At 46.1% G+C, this 21,919-nt stretch overlaps 1 protein-coding gene across 3 annotated transcripts in view; it reads left to right on the top strand.

The window, feature by feature from the left end:
- Window positions 1–21,919, top strand: part of CAMTA1 (calmodulin binding transcription activator 1) — an 833,035-nt gene that overhangs the window by 731,058 nt on the left and 80,058 nt on the right. For all 3 annotated transcript variants that reach the window (XM_039508612.1, XM_039508610.1, XM_039508611.1), the window contains 2 exons: window positions 12,696–12,822; window positions 15,906–16,040. In XM_039508612.1, coding sequence (XP_039364546.1) covers window positions 12,696–12,822; window positions 15,906–16,040 — 262 coding nt within the window. The remainder of the gene's footprint in view (window positions 1–12,695; window positions 12,823–15,905; window positions 16,041–21,919) is intronic.

Below are 21,919 nucleotides of genomic sequence, written 5' to 3' on the forward strand. Positions count from 1 at the left end.
TATCAATGCTCAGGCACAGTATCTCTAGGAGCTCCCACTGAGGAGGTGCAACCCTCAGCACCATGCCCAGGACTCATAGTATAGAGAACATGAATAACATTGAAATCCTTCTCAGAGCGTTCTCCCCTTTGCGTGTTCTGAGAGTTTCCTCCATTCTTTCAGCTCAGGTCCTTCATGCCCTGATCTGTGTGTCCCCCTGCTTTTCATTTTTTCCAGTAGGATTTCTGTGGATTTCACATCTCAGAATGTACATTGTTCACCTTTGTCTGAGCTGGAGAAGGGCCAACATTCTTCTCTGCACCTGCTCTCCATACTGGCAGACTGACTCTTCTCTCGGCTTATGTAGAGGGCCTAGAAGCTCAGAAAACTCATCTCTTTTTCGTTGCAAATCCTTTTTTTATGCTGCTGCCATGGAAACCTTTTTGTTATCTAATTGATTCACTAAACCACCAGTCATCTCTCTTCCTCTCACAGAATTTGGTGTTGTTTTCCTTTGAATGATTCTCTAGGTCTGATTATTCTATGGCCAGAATCACTGGGGACCAGTTTTCAAATATAATGTTGGATCCAGGATTTCTTCTTAATTGGGTAGAGCCAAAGCTGGAGTCTATGGTCACAAATCTTGATTCCCAAGCAGCTCAAAACATCACCTCAGATGTTAATTTTCTTTACTGATATACAATATTTGTTATATACAATGTTGAGATATGGAGAGAATTTTTTTTCTTGCATTTGTACCCACTGGGAGCAGGTCCCAAATTGCTATTTTGTTGCTCCTGTGCTGCTTTTCTTGTGTTCCAGATTTGTAGGGATTCCTCAGAGTTCACCTTATGCAGTAATTCTAGCACAAAGTTGCCAAGAATATCTCTTTCTTCTGTTTCTGAGGGCATTCGGAAAGGCCCCAAGCCAGAATTTGTGTTAGTTCATGTAACCATGGTGGCATTATTCTTCTAAGAAAGCCTTGTTGGGTTTTCTTCGTTTTAGGCAGGTTTCTCTGAGGGTCACACAGACAGGTGTGCTGTGTGATCCTGGAACTGGGCCCAGACCACTATCCCATTTAACAAAGAACCACTCAGAAGTGCATCTTAATGCTGTCCTTTCTGGTGAACTTTACATTTTTGCTTTCTGGTGTTCTGGCTGCCATAATCACATCATAAAAATATTATGTACTTCACTTCACATTTATCAGCAACCCATTAGCAAGTTTTCATTGTGAACTAATCAAAGAGTGAGAAAAGCCATAAAATTAACTTTCTGCATCTGCAAAACATACTCTGCTTGGGTGCTTCAGGATCCTAAGAATCTAGGATTGTTGGGTTCATCACAATAATCATTTTCGTTTTGTTTACCATTCAGTTTGCAATTAATATTTGCTTGGAAGTGAGTTTCCACAGACACTGAAATGACTGTGCTTCAGTGTGTGTAGTAGGATTTGCCTTGTTTGGATTCTCAGTGGAGCTGGAAGAGTTGCCAAGGTGAAAATCATTTTTTCCTGAACACAAATTGCCTGCAACAAGTTTTCATAATAAATGTTTCTATTGGCATAACACAATAGAAAAAAAATGCTTTGCTGTCAGAGCCTTTGCTTCATAGCTTCAGTGAGATTAGTCACCCATGAAAGGAACTCTTTAAACATCGGATAAACTCAAACCCTAATGCTAATAAAAAGTGTAAACAAATATATTTTTTTTCTTATGGCCTGTGTGTCCCTCCTGGGGATTTGATGATCCATCTTGTTCTTCCCTTTTTATTCCCCAATTCCTCTTTCACAGGTGTCTTCTTCCAAAGCGCTCTGAAGTTGAGGAAAGACTCCCACTGATTTCCATGGGTTTAGATTGAGGCCTCAGGGAGGAAGTATTGAGATATCACTGTCAAGTGTGTCAATCTCAGGCTGTTTGATGGGGATATTACAGTCACAGAAAACCCCCACATTCTTCTTTCCTTTTTCTACTGTCATTGTTTGTTTTAAACATGATGCTCCTGTAGTTACCAACAGCACAGCAGTAACACAACCAGAGACCATGAAGAGTCATGTAGAAAACATATTGCAAAGTTCAGTTCAGGTGGATTAATTGTAAATCATTGGACCAGTTACATTATTTTAGCTGAGTTTAAAATCCTCCAAAGTCTCTTTCTGTCAATCCAAACATATGTACATGAGCTCCTAGCATCCCAGCCACTCTTTGGTGTGTTCAGAAGTGACATGGCTAGAGTTGGTTTGGCCTGTTATCCAAACATTTTGGGGGGAAATCTCAGAACATGAGAGTCAGGGAAACCCCCAGAGTGAACTGCGCAGTTGCTTTCTGTTTAGACTGGCAGCAGGGCCCAGCAGAGAAGCTTCTGAGCTCTTTAGCCAGACCCATCAGCGTAGGCCAAGAGCTGTGGAAAGGGCTGAACTCATCTGAACCAGAAGAAAGGTCCTACGTCAAGCCAGGCTTACTTGATCATCTCTAAATATGAATTCACGTTATTGCCAGTGCTCAACTTGTGCTGGAGCCCTGGCACCTCTAGCTTGGCAGTTAATAGCCGTGGCACCTCTGGGCTTGCTGCACCAGTTATGAAAGTAAAAAACATTGATTGAGCCCCAGCACCTCTTTCATTAAAAATTAAGCCCTGGTTATTAAGGTACTGTCTTTACCTGCAATTTTTTGTGAGCTCTGTTAAGAATGAAGCTGGAGCTTCTGTCATTCTGCTGGGCAGCTGGAAGAACACGCAAAGTTGACGATCGAAACAATCCCTCCTTTGAACAGCACTTAGAGAGGGAAAACTTAGGGGACTTAACAACACAGAGGACATGTAAACAGGGACTCAGGATAGACAGGGATGATGGCACCTTGTTTGTGCCCTGAGCGATCTCTGATGATGCAGGAAGGATTGAGACTCAGACATGCAGGAAAGCCTGCTGTGAGCCCATCACCACTCTGTTATAAAATGCTCTTTTGCTGTAATTAATTTAAGAAAATCAAAAAACTTCTGACATGAAAAACCATTTAGATCTTAGCAGCCACCAGCCAGCTGCAGCAGTGGGTAAGATGCATCGCTCTGGTAGTTCAAAGGGCCCTAGAGAACCCTTCTCCACTGAAAATGCTGTCTGTTCTGTCCATGCTGAAAAGGGAAATTGTGAAGCAAAGACGATGGTAGGTGTTCTCATTTACCCAGAATGCCCTTCCAGCTATCAGCTGTGTCCCAGCAGTGCCAGTGTCTGGGCTCTGGATTCAAAACGGAAATAGCTGGCTACGCTTGTGGACAAACAGAATCCCCTCTCCCTGCTGAGCTAGATGGCCACTCACCTTGTGTCCTGCTGTGTCGTATGTAACCTCGATTGTAAGCTCCTTGCGGCAGGGACTATGCCTTATCCTCTCAGTAATGCGCTGGTGCTGAATACAAATACTAAATAGTAACCAAGCACCTTTAAACCATCTTAGAGAGTCTCTCCTGCAGTTTGCCACTGGAGGGCAGCACAGGAACAGCTAAATAAAGCAGTGTCTCCTTGGAAAACAAATGCAACCCTACCTATGCATCTGATTACTAAAGAGTTCTTCTGATTTTTACAAGAGGCTGTTCCTTGTCTGCCTCAGTGTGAGAGGGCTGGGAGATACAGATACTCCCAGTTTCTGTTCATCGGAACCCAAAGAATCTGAAGAGAATCTCTCTTTAAAAACACAGTCTAATGCTGAGGAAGGACTTGGGGATTTTTTATAGAGGGTCATTGACCCCTGGCTCAAGCAGCAGGCTGCTGTATATGTTCTGCCCCCAAAATGCAAGGTCTCTATAGACCCTTCTCTAGTACAACACAGGTAACGTTGTGTTCCATGCTGCTACCTTAAACCTAAAGCTGGAGTGGATGGAACTTTGTTGCTCTGTATTTGCCAGTTGTTTTAAAAAATAAGCGGAGTTAGGACAGGCTGGTGCCTGAATGGGAGACTTCTAAAGGAAAAGGGGGGTTGTAGAACATGCATCTTTTGTGTAATAGACTTGCACAGAAGCTTCAGCCTTCAGCTATGAGTGATAGAGTAAATTCTCCTCCGGTTTGATAGGAAGTCCAGCTGCTTTGGGCTACAGGGGTCCCTGCATCATTTGTTTGCTGGAATTCTCCTCATCAAAGTAATCCTTCATCTGACTGATCTGAAAACCTTTCTCAGAAATGCTGCTAATGATTATTTTAAAAGCACAGATTAAGTGCAGACAACTTCAGTGCAGTATTGCTAAGGCTGAGAATGCAAAAGCATAAGAATCAGGAAATTCAAAAGTTAAGGTTCGCACAGCAACCTGCTTTTAAGCATATCACTCCTGGGACATCTGTATTTGTTTGGGTGACTGTTACATGTCTGCCTTACTATATTTCTACAATGTATTATTACTTGTTATGTGTACTGGGGCAGTACCTAGCTGTCCTCATCACAGACCAGGACCTGCTCTGTTGGGTGCTTTTCAAACACCACAAAACCACAATCCCTGCCCCCAAAGAGTTTACAAGGTGACCCCTTGCAGTTGCTAGAGGAATTTGAACTTTTGACTGTTATATGTAAAGTGCTGAGACCACCATCTAACTGGAAGAAGCTATTGCAATGTCATTTTCTCTAGAACTCAGCTAAATCTTGCCCATCACAACCACCTCTCGGAAGAATATTTTTCCTTAGGTTGATTAGTAACACGTTTCTAGCTCTGACTCAGATCCAGTCTCCTACCTTTACAATCAAATTCTGCCTCATCTGCACATGAAGGGTTTCTGTGGCCCTAAGACAAGAGATATTGTTGCCAGGCTAAGTGCATGGTGCAGTACACCTAATGGCCACCGGATGTCACTGTTGCAGCTCACAACTGCAGCCAAACCCGGATCCCTTTTCCAACAACAAATAGGCTGATTCGAATGCGGTGACCATTGCTGTGAGGGTCCAAGTGCTGGGTGTGGCTTGGTACAGGAACCTTTGGAATCTGTTGTGGGACTGACACGGGCTAAGGAATCGTGCTTAGCTGAGTGATGGGGTGCGCTGCCCGTCTGGGCTGTGAAACACCCGAGTGGAGCCAACGGTAAAGCCCATTTTCCAGTCGTGGAGGGTTTATGTGGCTGGGAGAGGGGGCTCAGCTGGTGCTTGCAAACCTACTTGGCCCAGAAGGAAGAGGAAAGGAATGACTGGGCCTAAGCTGGGAAGAGATGCTGCTGCCCAGCTTATGCCCTCAGCAGGGACCCCCATTGCTGATGCTGAGGGAAGGTGGAGGTGGCATGGCCCCTCCCAGAGGGGACTGCTATTTGTGGCCCATTTTAGAGCGTGTGTGATGGAGTGTGATCTTAGTCTGGGGCTGCAGGGTCAACAGAGCAGGTGCTTCCCACCGGAGCACAGGAGGGTGCAGAGAAGATGCTCCCCTGGAGGTCAGTATGCACTTTGCTTCGCTTTGTTTCTGGCTGCTGTAGTCGTTACAGTAACTGCTCCTTCCCGTGGGTCCCAGTGGAGTTTTCAGCGTCGTGGTCATGAGGGGCCATTACTGGGTCCCCACTGCAGCAGTGTGTGCACTGGGGATGAGGGACGCACACATCCTAGAGGAGGTATTTAAACGTGCTGAATGCACATAAGGCATCAGTAGTAACCCTTCAGCCCTGACCTGGGCCAGGCCACAATGACCTCTTAACATGTTTGAGCTTGGATAGCCAGACTGGGCTCAAAAGGGCCCATGCATTTTATTGCCACTAACACCAAAGGGGAAGAAAAGAAAAGCAGACTGTGTGCCTGGCTCAGGACAGTGAGTACGCTCTGGCTGCCTTCATTCAGGGGGGTCTGGCTGTCAGCTCCCACCATCCATGACCTGTGGCTGTCTGCTGTATGTCCTTCCTCTACACCCTTGGCTCCTGGGATCCACTCACCCACCCATATGGATTGTGACCTGAAAAACCTGTGCCCTGGGTCTCTCCTCAGGAGTCCCACAAACCCTAAATCGTTTCTTGGGAAATAAAATAAATAAGAGAAGGAAGCAAAGTTGGGAACAAGGCAGCTAATGATGCAAGTGGTTTTCTCCCAAAGGATTCTGGGACGATTGATACAGAGAGGTCTGCAAAGGGAGTAATTCCTCCCACAGCCTCACGCGAGCCCCCTACCCTCTTGGCTCAGCAGAAGAGCAAAGATGGGAAGGTAGGTGATTTGATTTTGTGGGTGGAGGGATGTCATAGAGTTGGATATTGAACTACTGAAAATGTGTGTGCAGGGGGCAAGGAAAGGCGTGTTTCTGGGAAAGGTGAGAATGTGAATGGAAGGGATTCTGAGACTCAGGTGAGTTCTTAAGTGCTCTCCAGGACTAAGAAAAGAGAAGAGGAGTCAAGATTCCCCTGCCCCTTTCCTTCTGCTCTTCTGCTCCCTGCTCCACTCACTTCCCTTTGGCCTACTCCACACTTATTCCACTGATATACCACACTGACACTTTAGTCCTGTCTTTGATGGCATTCTTTCCTGGGCAGAATGAGCTAGTGGGTGTGTGGTGGAGGTGGAGGGGCCTCTGGAGTCACTAAGCCTAAACTGGAGGAGTATGAGAAAACACAGTGTGTTTTCTAAGGACCACATTATTTCCAAGATTCTTGGTGTTCTCAAGCGGTGATCCAAGGGGCACAGCTGTTTGGGTGCCCTCAGTAACACATTTTCCATCGTTCCTTTAATTGAACCTTCAATTCAGAATGTCTGGAAATGTATTGCTTTTATATAGAGAGAAAACTGAACCATTCTCCGGAGAGATGAAAGGGTGGGCTGGATTACTGAAAGGCAAGGTGTATTTTTGTTTTTTAATTTTCAATTTTAACTCCAGATTAATGACATTTCTTGCCGGAGAATTTCCTTAGGGTTTTTAAAACATTGAAGATTTGCTCAATGAGGGGAACCTAGTAAAACGAGGTTTCTAGCTTTCTACATGGGATATATTATTATTCCGGTTTATAGCTGGCGAAAATGAGAAACAGAGAAGGAGTACTGACTCAGGCAAGTCGCTTGGCACCTGCTATGCTGAATCAGGGCCTATTCTCAGTTTTCTTATTTGTAAATACGAGGCAGCAGTACAGTGCTTGCCAAATACTCCCCTGGCGCAAACGACTCCCTTTCAGGTTGAAGCCATTACAAATAAACGTGAGGAATAAATGCAAGAAGCAAGCTCACCCCCAGACACTGACTAAACATTTCCATAAGAACAGCCATACTGGATTAGTCCAATGGTCCGTCTAGTCCAGTATGCATCTTCCAGCAGTGGCTGGTGCCAGATGCTTCAGAGGGAATTAACAGAACAAGGCAATTTATCAAGTGATCCATCCCACTGTCCAGTCCCAGCTTCTGGCAGTCAGAGGATTAAGGATATCCAGAGCCAGGGGTTGTATCTCTCACCCTCTTGACTAATAGCCATTGATGGACCTGTTCTCCATGAACTTACCTAATTCTTATTTTGAACCCAGTTATACTTTTGGTGCCCTTTGTCATCTCTTATCCATGCTAAACAGCCCCAGTCTTTATAATCTCTCCCCATAAGGAAGCTGTTCTGTACCCCAATCATTTTTGTTGCCCTTCGCTGTACTTCTAATTCTAATATATTTTTTGAGGTGGGGTGACAAGTTGTGGGTGTACCATGGTGTGATGAATTGGAGAAACTGCCCACCAGCATGGTGGTCATCTCACACAGGGCCCTGGGCTAGGAGCTGGTGGAGTGAGAGGGCCTTGGACCTCCTAGCCCAGGGGTTCTCAAACTTACTACATGGGGGGTCACAAGCTGTCAGCCTCCACCCCAAACCCCGCTTTGCCTCCAGCATTTATATAAAGAAGTGTTTTTAATTTATAAGGGGGGGTCGCACTCAGAGTTTGCTATGTGAAAGGGGTCAACAGTACAATAATTTGAGAACCACTGTCCTAGCCTCACTGCCTGAAAGACTGAGGAACCTTGACCAGGGAAACAAGGGGCCATCAAGCATGCCAACCACTAGGCCACCTGGGCCTCCAAGCACTTTGTTACATATGAATTTATATAGCAGCATTATGATATTTTCTGTCTTATTGGCTATCCCTTTTCTAATAGTTCCTAAGATTCTGCTAGCTTTTTTGATTGCCGCTACAAATTGAGCAGACATTTTCAGAGAACTATCCATAATGACTCCAAGATCGTTTCTTGAGTGGTAACAGCTAATTTAGACCCATCATTTTGTATGTATAGGTGGGATCATGTTTTCCAATGTGCATTACTTTGAATTTATCAACACTGAATTTCATCTGCCATTTGCTTGCTTAGTTGCCCAGTTTTGTAAGATCCCTTTGTAACTCTTCACAGTCAGCTTTGGACTTAACTATCTTGAGTAATTTATGTCATCAGCAAACTTTTCCACCTCCCTGTTTACCCCTTTTTCCAGATCATTTAGGAACAGCCCTGGTCCCAGTATAGATCCTCGGCAGATCCTGCTATTTACCTTTCTCCACTCTGAAAAATTACCATTTATTCCCTACTCTTTGTTTCCTATCCTTTAACCAGTTACTGATCCATGAGATGACCTTCCCGCTTATCCCTTGACTGACTACTTTGCTTAAGAGCCTTTGGTGAGGGACCTTGTCAAAGGCTTTCTGAAAGTCCAAGTACACTGTGTCCACTGAATCACCCTTGTCCACAAGTTTATTGACGCTATCAAAGAATTTGAATAGATTAGCGATACATGATTTCCCTTTACAAAAGCCGTGTTGACTCTTCCCCAACATAACATGTTAATCTCTAAAAGCAACAAAGAATCCTGTGGCACCTTATAGACTAACAGACGTTTTGCAGCATGAGCTTTCGTGGGTGAATACCCACTTCTTCGGATGCAAGTGGTGGATGCAAGTCCACTTGCCATCGAGTTCAGTAGCACATGCTCATCATGCAACTGTTAAAGTTGCTGTATCTCTATATCTACAGATTTTCAGACTACAGACACACACAGACTAGACTAAGATGTTAATCTCTGTGTCTGGTAATTCTGTTCTTTGCTGTCATTTCAACCACTTTGCCTAGTACTGAAGTTAGGCTTACCAGGCAGTAATTTTCAGGTTCACCTCTGGGGCCTTTTTAAAAAATAGGCGTTACATTAGCTAGCCACCAGTCATCTGGTGCAGAAGCTGATTTAAGCGATAGGTTACATCCCACAGTTGTTAGTTCTGTAATTTCATATTTGAATTCCTTTAAAACACTTGAATGAATACCATCTGGTCCTGGTGACTTACTTTTTAATGTATCGCTTTGTTCTAAAAACTCCTCTATTGACACCTCAGTCTGGGATATTTCCTCAGATTTCTCACCTAAAAGGAATGGCTCGGGTGTAGGAATTTCCCCCACATCCTCTGCAACGAAGACCAATGCAAAGAATTAATTTAGCTTCTCTGCAATGGCCTTGTGTCTTCTTTGAGTGCTCCTTTAGCACTGTGCTCATCCAATGGCCCAGCTGATTGTTTGGCAGGCTTCCTGCTTCTAGGATAAGTCCACAGCCATGCCATTTCCAGCAGATTGGTTTTGGTTTGGCAAAGTAAGGGGTCACAATGGGAAGCTTATGTCAACCTGAACCACGTCACAGACTAGGCTCCCCATCGGTATTTCAGGAACCCTGGTCTTCAACTCCACTTTCTTATATTGGGGAGGAAACCCTTCTCATAAGAAAAATGTCTGGATGCAGCAGATTTAAAGGCACTTGCTACACAGCACTCCAGGCAGGTCATCTGGTGGCAATGACACCCTGATTTTGTTAGAGCATCTCAACTTTTGGATGGGCTCCCAGTCCCCTAAATATAACCTTGCCTTCTCTGCAGTATTTTATCTACTGGATAGATGTGAGATACTTTGCAAGCTGAATATCCAAGAGGAGGGAATTCTCCTTTCTGCCCTCTTCCCACATGCCTGTCCAAGCTGTTCCCCTGGAAGTGTAGGGCCTCCAGCAGAGGTGCAGCTGAGGAACAGAACCAGTGCGGTTCTCTCAGGGCAGCTAGGAAGCATTGAGCTCCTGAACCAAAGGAAGAGCCAGGTAGAGAAGAGCCTTTCTTGAGGCCTGAGCCACAGGCAGTTGGCTCCCTCTACTGATTGCCAACACAGCAGCCCTGAAACAGACAGAGACCCAAAACTGAAACTCAAGCACAGTGCCTCCACTCTGGGGTCAGCAGGAGACTCCACCTCTGGCACCAGAGACGATCGTTGTGCTCTGCTGGCCATGGCAGATGCATGGAGATAATGCCTCAGAGAGAGCTACATTCAGTCCTTGCCAGAGGATCTGTTACCTCAAACACAAGGACACTGAGAGCTAGGGAGTGGGGGGTGTTTGAGTGAAAACTGAAGGGGCTGCTTTTGGATCAAGCCCTGCCTCGCCCCATGGCCCAGGATAGCTGGGGATGTTGCCTGCTCTCTGCATGGCAGAGCAGTGCTACTGTGCACTTGCAAGAGATGTTTAGATGCTTAGAACAGGGGCTTGGGAATCCAGGCTCCTGGGGTCCAGTCCCAGCTGTAGCAGGGGCGTTTGGTTTGGTGGGTTACAGTGCCAGGGGCAGGGACCGTGGCTTTATTCTGTGTTTCTAGAGCACCTTGCACGCGCTCCATGACTGAGGCTCCGAGGTGCTACTGCGATATAGATAATAATACATCAGCCTCCTCAGTCCTATTACAAACTTTGCCACTTACTCTGTTTGTCCTTGGACACATCTCTGCCTCCCTGTGCCTCAGTTTCCTTATTTGTCCAATGAGTCTGATACTCATTGATATTCTGATGTGTCTTAAAGTGAGTTGTGATGCTGAATTAATCAATGTGCGTAAAGTACTTCAAGGTTCTAGGCTGAAAGGACCTGCAGAAGGGCAAAGCCTTGTTGTTACTGGGGCTTAATAGGAGCATGTCTGAAACAGAAGTTCAGGCTGCCTGGAGCCCACTTGTTCGTGGAGAAAGAGCTGGTTTGCTTTGCTGAGCCATTATCATGTAGTGCTGTGTGCGATGCACACCTGTTACATTTTATATACAAAACCTCCAATATCATTGGCAGGTGCTTCAAACTGCAGCTCATACAGTGCCACAAAAAACAACTCAGTGTCCCAGAAACCATTTGTTCTCTGCAGAGTTGCCCTTAAAGCTGTCATTTTTCACTAGCAGCAGTATCTGTGAAGGGGTCAGTGTGGCTTTTCTCTGGGCAGAGCTAATACAGTGTGGTTGAAAGAACAACACTGGTGCCTCCTTTCACTTGTGTGCATTACAAGGCCACATCATTAACTTGAATTTTCCCTCCCCGATCAGATGTATGGCATAGACCCAGTGCTGTCTGGAGCCTTCACAGGGAAAGCGGAAAGGTCTGAAATAGGCTGGACCCAGATTTCTAAAGTCACTGGTGGGACACACCACTGCAGCATATTTATTTGTTTGTGTGTCTAGATACTTAAACAACACCATCTCTGTGGAACCCAAGTGTCTTAGTATCTGTGTCCTTCTTTATCCAGCTGCATCAGCTGGATCCCTAGTTCCAGGTCCGATGGAAGCTATTGGTGATTTGCACCCATGTTCCGGCCCCATAAAGGAGCCAGATTTCATTTATCCTCCCCCCAGTCCACTCGAACTCCATGATCTACCCTCAGTTCTGGTGTGTGGCATGGCTTAGGATGTGACGTGTTGTGGGCTCTGCTGTGTTCGGTGGGTGACCTTCCACTATCATTAGGAAGGACTCAAGACTTCACTATTGTTTCTGCAGAATAGATGGTGGCAGTCAGGGCAGCCAGTGCTTAAAGTAGTCTGAAAAAGGTGGGAGTCCATCATTTTCTACAGAAATGAAAGCAAATCACATCTGCCTGTCCCCCCACCAACATCAGTTCTGCCTCCAGCCCCACTTCTGCTTCTCCTGCAGCTCCTGGGGTTCTTCACATCCTTCTCCTAGGTCTGTGGGGGCTGCAGTGGGGTCCCCGCTCCCCTTCTCAGGCTGAGTGTGCAGGGAGGGAAAGAGAAGAGGAGGGGAAAGGAGCAGAAAAGCCCTCCCCTTATGCACAGGAGGGGAAGAAGGGACCAGCACAGATACCCTCAGCATCTGTGCTCTGTTTGCTCCCGCCTCACTCCCTCAGCATCTCTGATTGGCTGCTTTCACCTCAGGAGGCAGGGCAAAAAGGAAAGCTGCCAATCAGAGGGGTTCCTCCCCATCCCCCAGGCAAGGCTGAAATGTATGCTGCTCAGCCGCCTGACTTGAGTTGTAGAAGTTTTGTTTGCATGTCTGCAACCCATTTCAACCAGGCGCACATTAAGTGCTGAGGGCAGCAGCATGCAGTGCAGAGTCTGTTGTGGTCAATGCACTGAAGCACAGCACATGGTTATACCTTTGGGAGAGGGGTGCAGGAGGAGCGAAGAGAAGGAAAGTTGCTAGGGGAATAACCCTGCACCCCAGGATGAGATTTAGAGGCCCAAGGATACTCTAGACAATCTGATCATGACACTATAAAGGTCTGAGGCAATGGGGCCCTTGCTAATCCATGCAGTGATATAACCAGAGCAATGTCAGTTGCAGAGACACTTAGCTAGTGACTTGGCAACACTGTGAGAATCAGCACTGGATGTCAGCCTGTATTGCAGGATTCCTGCTTCCTGGCCTTGGTTTTCTGTCGTCTCTCATGATGCTCTTTTTGGCCAAGTTTAAGTGCATGCACCACTCTGGGGAATGCTTCTTTTGTAATGCTATTTCTTCTCTTTCCTGTCCTTTTCCTTGTAGGGAGGAGTGAAAGTCCTAATCACAGGCCCCTGGCAGGAAGCCAGCAATAACTACAGCTGTCTGTTTGATCAGATCTCAGTGCCTGCATCTTTAATACAGCCAGGGGTGCTACGCTGTTACTGCCCAGGTAAGGTATGCCCATCTCATGCAGCTGGTGATATAATGACTGGACTCAGCTCAGCCAGCCGGGCAGCGAGTATCAGGGCATGAACCTAACCATGGGTTACTCAGCAGAGAGCTGAGCCAACGTATGTGTTTACCCAGCTTACTGAAATGAATAGGAGAAATAACTGACACTTAGTAAATGTTCTGGGGAGCAGCAGCTGGAAGGTGGGGGTGACGGAGAGGATGTACACCCAGGTCACATTGCAGAACAGTCACAATAGCTGTGGACTGGTAGCTATAGCTGTGGAGTTGTACATATAGTGCAGCAGTTCTGTGAACAATCCTCTGAGCCCAGCCCAGCTCTCTTGTGCTGGGTAGCACTTACCCAGGGGCGGGGTCTCTTGCATTCAGTTACGGTGCCTGGCCCTCACTGCTAGCCACAGCAAGTCCTGGCCAGTGTACAGTGTGATGGGCCTGATGTGATAGCACTGAGCTCCCGACACTGTTCCGACTGATACAAGCACTGCCAGGGTGGTAAGTGCCCTACAGGATACAGAGATCAAGGCAGTCCCTGCGCCCAGGGCTTACTGTCTAAAGCAGACACATTGAGGGCAGATGGACCAGGAGCCCCGGGGAGGTGTGTAACCCTTCTTTAGCTCTGAGCTAACTCTTCTCCTAGTGTAATGATGAGGGAAGAAGCATTTCATGTGGATTACAGTGAGGAGCATCAAAGAAATGACCTTTCAGCAAGAATTTAAGAGAGGTGCGGGTGGGACTGGAATACTCACCTCAGTAATATGGGGATGGGTGGATTTGATCTGTCAGTGAAATGGGGGTGATCTAGCAGGGCGATGCTGGTAAAAGTGGTTCCATTAAGGCCTGGCACTGATCCATCACGTTCTGACTCCACAAATATTGCTGCTTCATCTCTCGATGTGGGGCCTTCTCTGCGACCCGCCCATACAGCCTGGCTTTCTTCTCTGCAGCAAGCCAGAGTGTGTATGCACAGCACGCTAGCCTGCTGTGCACCAGCTGACCATGTAGACCAGCACCAAAGTCTTGGTGACCTCAGCTGCTTCCTCTCCTCCAGATGCTCACCTTCCCTGCCATTGGCAGCCATCCTTGATGCATCTCTCACTTTCTCACCCAACTGTCTCCATCTTGTGGCACCAAGCTGTGTGTGAACTAGTAAGATGGTGAATTCTGTGGGTCAGAGAACTGTCTCCTCCTGCATCGTTAAAGCACTTCACTCATATTATAACTAAAAAATAAGTTTCTCAAAAGACTGGGGTCTTCTGCTTCTTGTGCTGCAAATGGGCAGACATCCTGACTCACTCTAAGGGGAGAGGCCAGCGAGGATGATTTTCCTACATCCTTCCCTGATGTGTTACATGATAGATTGTGTGTCATTGCAGGGTATGCCTCAAACTAATATATCATGGGGCAGGAGGAATGAAGAAAACCAGAGACTCTGTGCACTTGGAATGGAATTAGGGTACTGGTATCCCAACCCTGGGATTCAGCCAGGGCAGTTTCCCCCATTTCTGCATTGCAGATTGTGCCCCCTTCAGCTGGAATTGCCTTTACCTTTGATGAACTCATTGCATCTCCCTCTGGCTCTAACAAGTGACAAAGCTGGATAAACAAACTGGAAAATCAGAGTATGATTTAATCAGAAAAACAGAATGGTTAATCCTAGAACACAACTACTTAAACGTCAAGTTGGGGAGCTTTAAAGGAAAATAACAGAGATACAGACAAATAGATTGAATACAAATAATACAAAAGTTAATTAGAATAGAGCGAATCCATGTTTTAAACCCTAACAGCAGAGTGCAGATTTAATATATGCTGCAACATGTCCAAACCACCCAAGCAGGCACTGTTTATAGTGATTAGACAAGTATTGCTTTTTCAGGGTGAGAGATCAAGAAGAAAAAAAGAAAAATTTTCAGCAAGTGAAAAGACACAAAAGATATTAAGATCATTGATTGATTAAGAAATATAGTGTAGCAAAGCAAGTGACTGCAGAAGGAAATAGAAAACTGGCATAGCTAGAATGGCAATTGCAATACGCTTTTGTCATTAGATAGCTATTTTCTAAAAGAATATTTAAAACCAGATTGGACCCAGGTAGTGCTTACTCAGACAAAACTCCCAGTGAAGTACCTGGACGGAGTGTGCCTGTCCTTCATGAGCCTGGATAGAGAACTGACCTCCATGTTCCTAGTAAAACCAGGGAGATTATCAGGATCAGCCCCTTTCTCCAGACCTGTTGCCCAATCAGCAGAGCTTCAGCCCTCAGCATCGTTCTTTCCACTTTTATAAGCAGTTTGTTCTTATTTAAAGTTTCTATATAAGTTTTATATGTAATAATAGTGAATCGAATAGCAAGGAAGCTCTCCTCACATGTACAAAGCTATTTCTGTTAGTATAACAGAGACGCATCCCAGAGTATCCATAGGAGAGCTTCCTTGTATTGTATGGGCTGCACCACTGTGTGTGTTGTGCCATAGATTATTCGAACAGCACTTCGGAGAGTTGATGTGCATTAGTAAACTCATATCCCAGTTTTCATTTAGAAGCCTTGAATTAATTAGTTTTAAAATAACGTCTTGTTTTTTTCCTTTTAACATAGAACATTAAACACTAACTGGAACCAGGAGCTCCACTTACTGTTCCTTTATATCTCCCATGGAGATGTCATAGTTTTTGTAACTTCTCTTTGGTCTTAATCGGGTATGGCACTTTCAGAGGCTTTGTATGGCCTTGCACTGGAGCTTAGTATTTGGCTTGATGTGCATGAAAAAACTTCACTGTAGCGTCAGAGGAAGGTTTGTGATAAAATAATACTGAGTTATTTATTAACCTTTTAATCACTCCAACATACATGTAATCTGTGTCAATCTGCCAATGGAGTCTGCAGTCTACAGCATATCGCCAGGTTAGATAAACCTGATAAACATCTCTGACTTTCCAGCTGTGCAAAGCACAGAAACATTGTTCTCAGGTGCCCTTTGCATATGAAAAGAGCTATAGAACAAACCTGAATCATGCATTCCTGCAGAGAAATCCCTGTTCTTACCACTTGTTCTTTGTTTTTAGCTCATGATACCGGGCTTGTGACTCTGCAAGTTGCCTTCAACAATCAGATCATCTCCAACTCTGTGGTGTTTGAATATAAAGCCAGAGCTCTACCAACCCTGCCTTCCTCCCAGCATGACTGGCTGTCCTTGGATGGTAAGGAGTATATTCCGTGTCCCTTAACAAAGTTTACCACACATGGGAACAGTGGGGTAAAGAGAGCATGTGGGGGTGGGGTGGGGAAAAGAGGTGTCTCTTCGCTGTACTGAGTTTCTCTTGCTCAGTGTTTCAATATAACTCCATTTCAGAGAACATTTGCTGAAATTTCTCAGTGTCTTTTTGGTGTGAACAAAATATTTAGCTGGGGAGCCTGCTGTGGCCCAAAGTTTGATCCATTTGGGGGCGGGGGGGGAGAAATGCTTCCTCTGTAATAGAAAACTGACTGTCCCAGAGAAAGGGGCCTGACTGGTCACACCGTCAGGGCCAGCCCCAGGCATGCTGCTCCTTCTGTCAGAACTCTGAGCTTCCTCTTGTCAGGAAACATTCTAAAATGGTGGTCACCCCGCTCCGGCCTGGAAGGGCTTAAAGCAGCTTGGGAGAGGGCTGGGGCAGAGAAAAGCTGGGCTGATGGGGAAAGCAGCCACAGGTGTAGCCAGTGTAATCAGGGCCCAGCTGGCCCTTATAGGAGGGCAGTGGGCCAGAAGTACGGACAGTCTCTCTCTAGCTTTGAGAGGGAGGGACCTGGCTGCAGGGAGCTGAGAGAAGGTATCTGGAGTGGAGCAGGGCTGGGGAAGGCCAAGGGAGCTGGGGAGCTCCAGCCTGGAACACCCCCCCGCCCACCCCTGGCTGCGGCCTAGTGGAAGGCCAAGTAGGTACTGGGGCTGCAGGGGGCAGCCCACGGGTAGGCAGAAGCAGCAGGTCCAAACCCCCCTTGCCGGTGATGAGTGGCTTTTACACTGCAGTCTGCCCCAGTGAGCGGGGGCTCGATGGTGACGGGCAGTAGCCCACGACTGAGGCAAGGTGGGGATAGAGGGTGGGGGTTCCCTGGAGAGGGGAGACCCAGATCTGTGGGGTATCGCCTGGAGGGGCAGCACCCCAGGTAAAAGGGCACCGGGGTCCAGTAGCAACATGGGGGCCAGCGGCAGCGGGACACCGGCCTGCAGAGGGCACTCCAGAGGCTGGAAGAGTTAATTCCCGAAACAACCAGCAGGAGGCGCCGCAGGGGTGAGTCCCACCCTGTCACAGTCCCATTTGTTCCCCCTTTCTGTGCTAAAAAAAGTCTGTGTAACTAACTCAGTGGTTTTCAACCATTTGTTTTTCATTTGTGGACCCCTAAAAAATTTCGAATTGAGGTGTGGACCCTTTTGGAAATCTTAGGGTACGTCCATACTTACGACTGGGTGGACGAGTAGCGTTCGACTTCTCGGAGTTTGAACTATCATGTCTAATCTAGACGCGATAGTTCGAACTCTGAACACGCTCCCGTCGACTCCGGAACTCCACCACCGCGAACGGCGGTGGCGGAGTCGACGGGGGAGCCGCGGACTTCGATCCTGCGACGTCTGGACAGGTAAGAAGTTCAAACTAAGGTAGTTCGACTTCAGCTACGCTATTCACATAGCTGAAGTCGCGTACCTTAGTTCGATCCCCCACCCTAGTGTAGACCAGGCCTTACACATAGTCGGCAGACCCCAGATTGAAAACCACTGAACTAAACAAAATACAGATGGGAAGACGGTGAGTCAGTGCCTGGAGAGAGAATCTCCAAGAGCAAGGCAGGGCTGATCCACACCTTCTGAATGCAGTCAGGACTCACAGACCTGATGGATACAATCTGTGGTATTTATGGTGTCCAAATCTTACTTTAAAATCATGATTTATTAAACAGTGCAGACATAGATTATGCCCAGCAACTGAGAGTCTCAGATGCCATTGCAGTCTAATTCTCATGGGCCTGCACAACATCTGTGAGCAGGGACGAGGTAGACGTTCTTTGCATGTATGGTTCAAGGACATGCTTTTTTTCTCAAAGATTCTAAGATGCTGCCTCATCCCCCATTCTTAGTGGGAATGGGGTACAAACTATAAAATCATTAGTTACCAGCCAGGTAGTCTGAAGCTGAGTCCATCTCTCTTGCCCTGATTTGACTGACCACAATAGAATGTGGTTACGTTTTGCTAGATGTCAGAGCTGATAAATTATTGGCAACCTCAGTGGGAACATGTGCTTTTCCCTTAATATTTATCTGGTAATTCTGTGCCCCTCAAAAATTCTTTGAAAAGAGACTGATTGCAATAGAACGGGGTTGTAAGAAGTATAGAAAGGGAAGCAGGGGAGTTCTCTACTCTCAAGGGTTCAGCATACCTGCCAGGGAGAACTGAGTTGCCACATAAAATACATGCTGCCAGCAGGTGTAAAACCTGTTGAGAAAGAAAAGAGATTTGCAGCTGCTATTGAATGCACCCAGGAAGCAACTGATCCAGTGACTAGTTTCAGTTATTTTTGTAAAACATTGACTGCTGGAAGTTTATTGGTTTTCTCTTCAGCTAAGCATTAGGCAAGTTGCCAACATTAACTAACCGGACAGCCACTTCATTTCTCTTCCTGTCTGTGATTGCCAAGGAGATGTGCCTTCCAGCTCAGACCCTGGAGACCTGGGGAAAGTAACTGATTTGTGGTAGCAACCTTGACAGTCTGGAAAGAGACCATGGGAAAGGTTACCATTTTTTCATCCCCTAGTTCATGAGAGAGTCTTGATTTGCTAGGCACTGCAATGTATTCTGTCCAGTTTTAGAAAAAGTCCTAACATCACTGTTTGTTGATCCATTCATTTGATGGTTTTTGTATTCTCATATAATCCATTAGCGAAATCCCCACTATTCAGAGAACCAGTAGCTAATAAAGAGAGAGAACTGATGTAAGTTATATAAAAGAAGTCAAGGGAGAAGTAGCTTGTACGTATGCAATATATGCCATATTGGAGATTGGAACATGGGAAATAATGTTAATAAACTAGTTCTGTTAACTCTTTAGTCCCGTGGTTTTCAACATTTTTTCATTTGTGGACCCCTAAAAAATTTCAAATGGAGGTGTGGACCCCTTTGGAAATGTTAGACATAGTCTACAGACCTCCATGGGTCCATGGAGCACAGGTTAAAAACCATTGTTTTAGTCAATTAACCTCATACTATTCTGTCTGTCTGCTAAAGATGTGGCAATCATTACACAACAGTTGCTTTTGGAAATTCACCTTAGGGGCATCTTTATTGGCTATTATTTTAAAAAATAAAAGAGTTGTTATAATTAAAACAGTCTGAAGTAGAATAAGTTTACTAGTGTGATTGGATGTATAATACATTCCCATTGGACATGACTAATAATTAGAACTGTTTCAACTCAAACTTTATCAGGTTCTTTCTTTATGGTGTATGATGAGTCTGAGCTTGATTAGATGAGACACTCAGATGGGGCAAGTTGCCTAGCTCTGGTGTCTGTAATGGCAGAGCGTATATTATGGCACCTAGAGACTATTGTGGTTGATGCATTACAAATATCTCAGACAGATAAAAATGAATGCAGGAGAGAGCTCAGTAGAAACCACTTTAGGTTGCTTTCTGAGAGTTATATGTATGTATGTGCTGCATTTGAGCCAGAAAAGCCAAGAAAAGATAATTCCTCTGAACCTGTGTGGGGTGGGGGGGATTTTGGTGGTCTATTACATTATTTTTCTGTGATTCCTGCTGAGCCAGGCCCTTAAGCCTCCTCCAGCACACACAGGTAGGGACACACCCAGCTGCAGAAAGACACGGACACTGAAATCAGCTCTGCCTGGGAAGGCTTCAGCTAAGGAATTGCGCATTCTCCCTCTGGAGAGTAAACCCCAAAATTTCATTGTCTTGCGCTGCACAGAGACCTCTACAGCATGAGCTCATTGAAATTTGCCCCCTCCCTCAATGTGGAAAGAGAGATTCACAGCTCCCCCTCCCCATTATGAATTACATAAACTGGGTTTAAAACAAAAAAGTTTAAAAAGTAGAAGAGGTAGATTTTAAATTATTATAAAGGATAGCCAACAGATTAAAGGAGATTGCCTTAGTAAATAAACAAAAACCGCAAACTGAGTTTAACACACTAGATAGGTAGGATATAAATTAGCAAATTCTCACCCTGAGTGATAAACAGGCTGGCAGACTCTTAAGAGTCCTTGGCTTTCCCAGGTTTTCATACACAAGCTAAAGATCCTTCTAGCCTGGGACCATCTCTTCCAGGGCTGGCTCCAGACCCCAGCGCACCAAGCGCGCGCTTGGGGCGGCATTTTGCCGGCAGAGCGGCAGGCAGCTTTGACGGACCTTCCGCAGTCATGCCTGCAGGAGGTCCACCGGAGCCGCGGGACGACCGGACCGCCGCAGGCATGACTGCGGAAGGTCCGCCGGAGCCGCCTGCCGCCCTCCCAGCGCACCCTCCGCAGGCACGTCTGCAAGAGGTCCCCCAGAGCCGCGGGACCGGCAGCGCGCCCCCTGCGGCATGCCGCCGTGCTTGGGGCGGCCAAATTCCTAGAGCCGCCCCGATCTCTTCCCACAGTTCATTCCTTGCCCTTCAGGTGTTCGCAGGTGTGCTGTTGCAGGGAGAGTGAGGTACCTTCATGATGTCATTGTCTCCCTTTTATATCTTTTCCCCACTTGCTAGAAACCTCTTTTGCTGTGATCTGGGTCAAACAGTTCCCATTGTGTAGTGCTATCTCTGAGAGGTTTCTATTGTCCACAGATTCTGGGGTAATCCTTGTGCTTGTGTTCATTTCCTCAATAAGCCATTAACATTGTTTGGCCTTTTTACTGTTGTACCTGAAAGGCTGCTTGTGGGTGTTCCCAACCTCACAATATATTTCAGTAACACACACATAGCAAAACTTCATAACTGCACATACAGAGAAGATACATGCATACAAATAGGATAATCATATTCAGTAAATCATAACCATTACAGTGATACCTCACTTGCATATAACACATCTTAGTTATGACACATTCATATCATAACACTACCTATATGAAGAATATGGGGTGTAGGGTCACACAGTGTTCCGGTCACAAGTTCTGTCTACCTACCTACCCAATCACCCACCCACATCACCAAACTATCTGAGTGCTCATGGTTTCAGTTTCTCATGACTTTCTGATTTTGGTGGGGAGCCTACATTTTCGAGGTCTTGTCTGTACCCACAAGCAACTTTTGGGAAGTCCTGGCATTACTGGATCAGCCATTTTTGAGCATGGTGTGCATGTGGAAAAATCACTTTTTCTGTTGTCAAAATGCAATCATGCTTATGACCTTTCCATGTAGGGCTCTATCAGCAAAACAGTTTGGGGCCGGGAAATAGCCCTTGATGAGGAGCCATGTGTGACGATGTGCCAGAGGAGGAAACTGAGTTTGATTTTTACCATGTTTGGAACATTTGAAAACCATGCAATCAGCATGTGCTGTAGATGTGTTTCACTGAGCTGGAAAAGGGTGCCTGTTACATATGGGTGGCTGCACTGTACAAGGAGAGATTTGTAGGCATCAGGCTATCACTGGTGCTGATGAACTCAGGTAAGGGGTTGGTTCCTCAGGATTTTGCCATGTGGCAGAAGACTCTGTAGGGTCATGGAAGGTGTGAGGAAAAGAAGGAACCCCACTGTGCTGCACAGGAGGAGCATTTAGTGTCCTGGGCAGCTCGGATCATGCTCATTTGTTCTGTCTGAGATGGACATCACTGTGCATGTTACTTCTTGCTGATTGGTGGTGCAGCCTTTCCTTTTTGTCTGCTCTGTCTGATTCTCTTAGCTGTGTTAGTCGTCTCTCTTCCTTGGCAGGGTGAGTCATATATTTCCGATGCACACACACAATTTGTTTATGGGCTTGTCACGCTGTATCTGTTGGCTGCTCTTTTGTGTTTTGCTAAGTTATTGTCATTACGTTGAAATGTGTGGAAAGATCCTGTCTCAGGGGTCCCCATAGTGTGACATCCCTTCACCCAAGTTTAAGGGGCACCTAG

Source organism: Mauremys reevesii, linkage group 21 (genome assembly GCF_016161935.1).
Source record: "Mauremys reevesii isolate NIE-2019 linkage group 21, ASM1616193v1, whole genome shotgun sequence".
In the NCBI taxonomy this organism is placed as follows: Eukaryota; Metazoa; Chordata; order Testudines; family Geoemydidae; genus Mauremys; species Mauremys reevesii.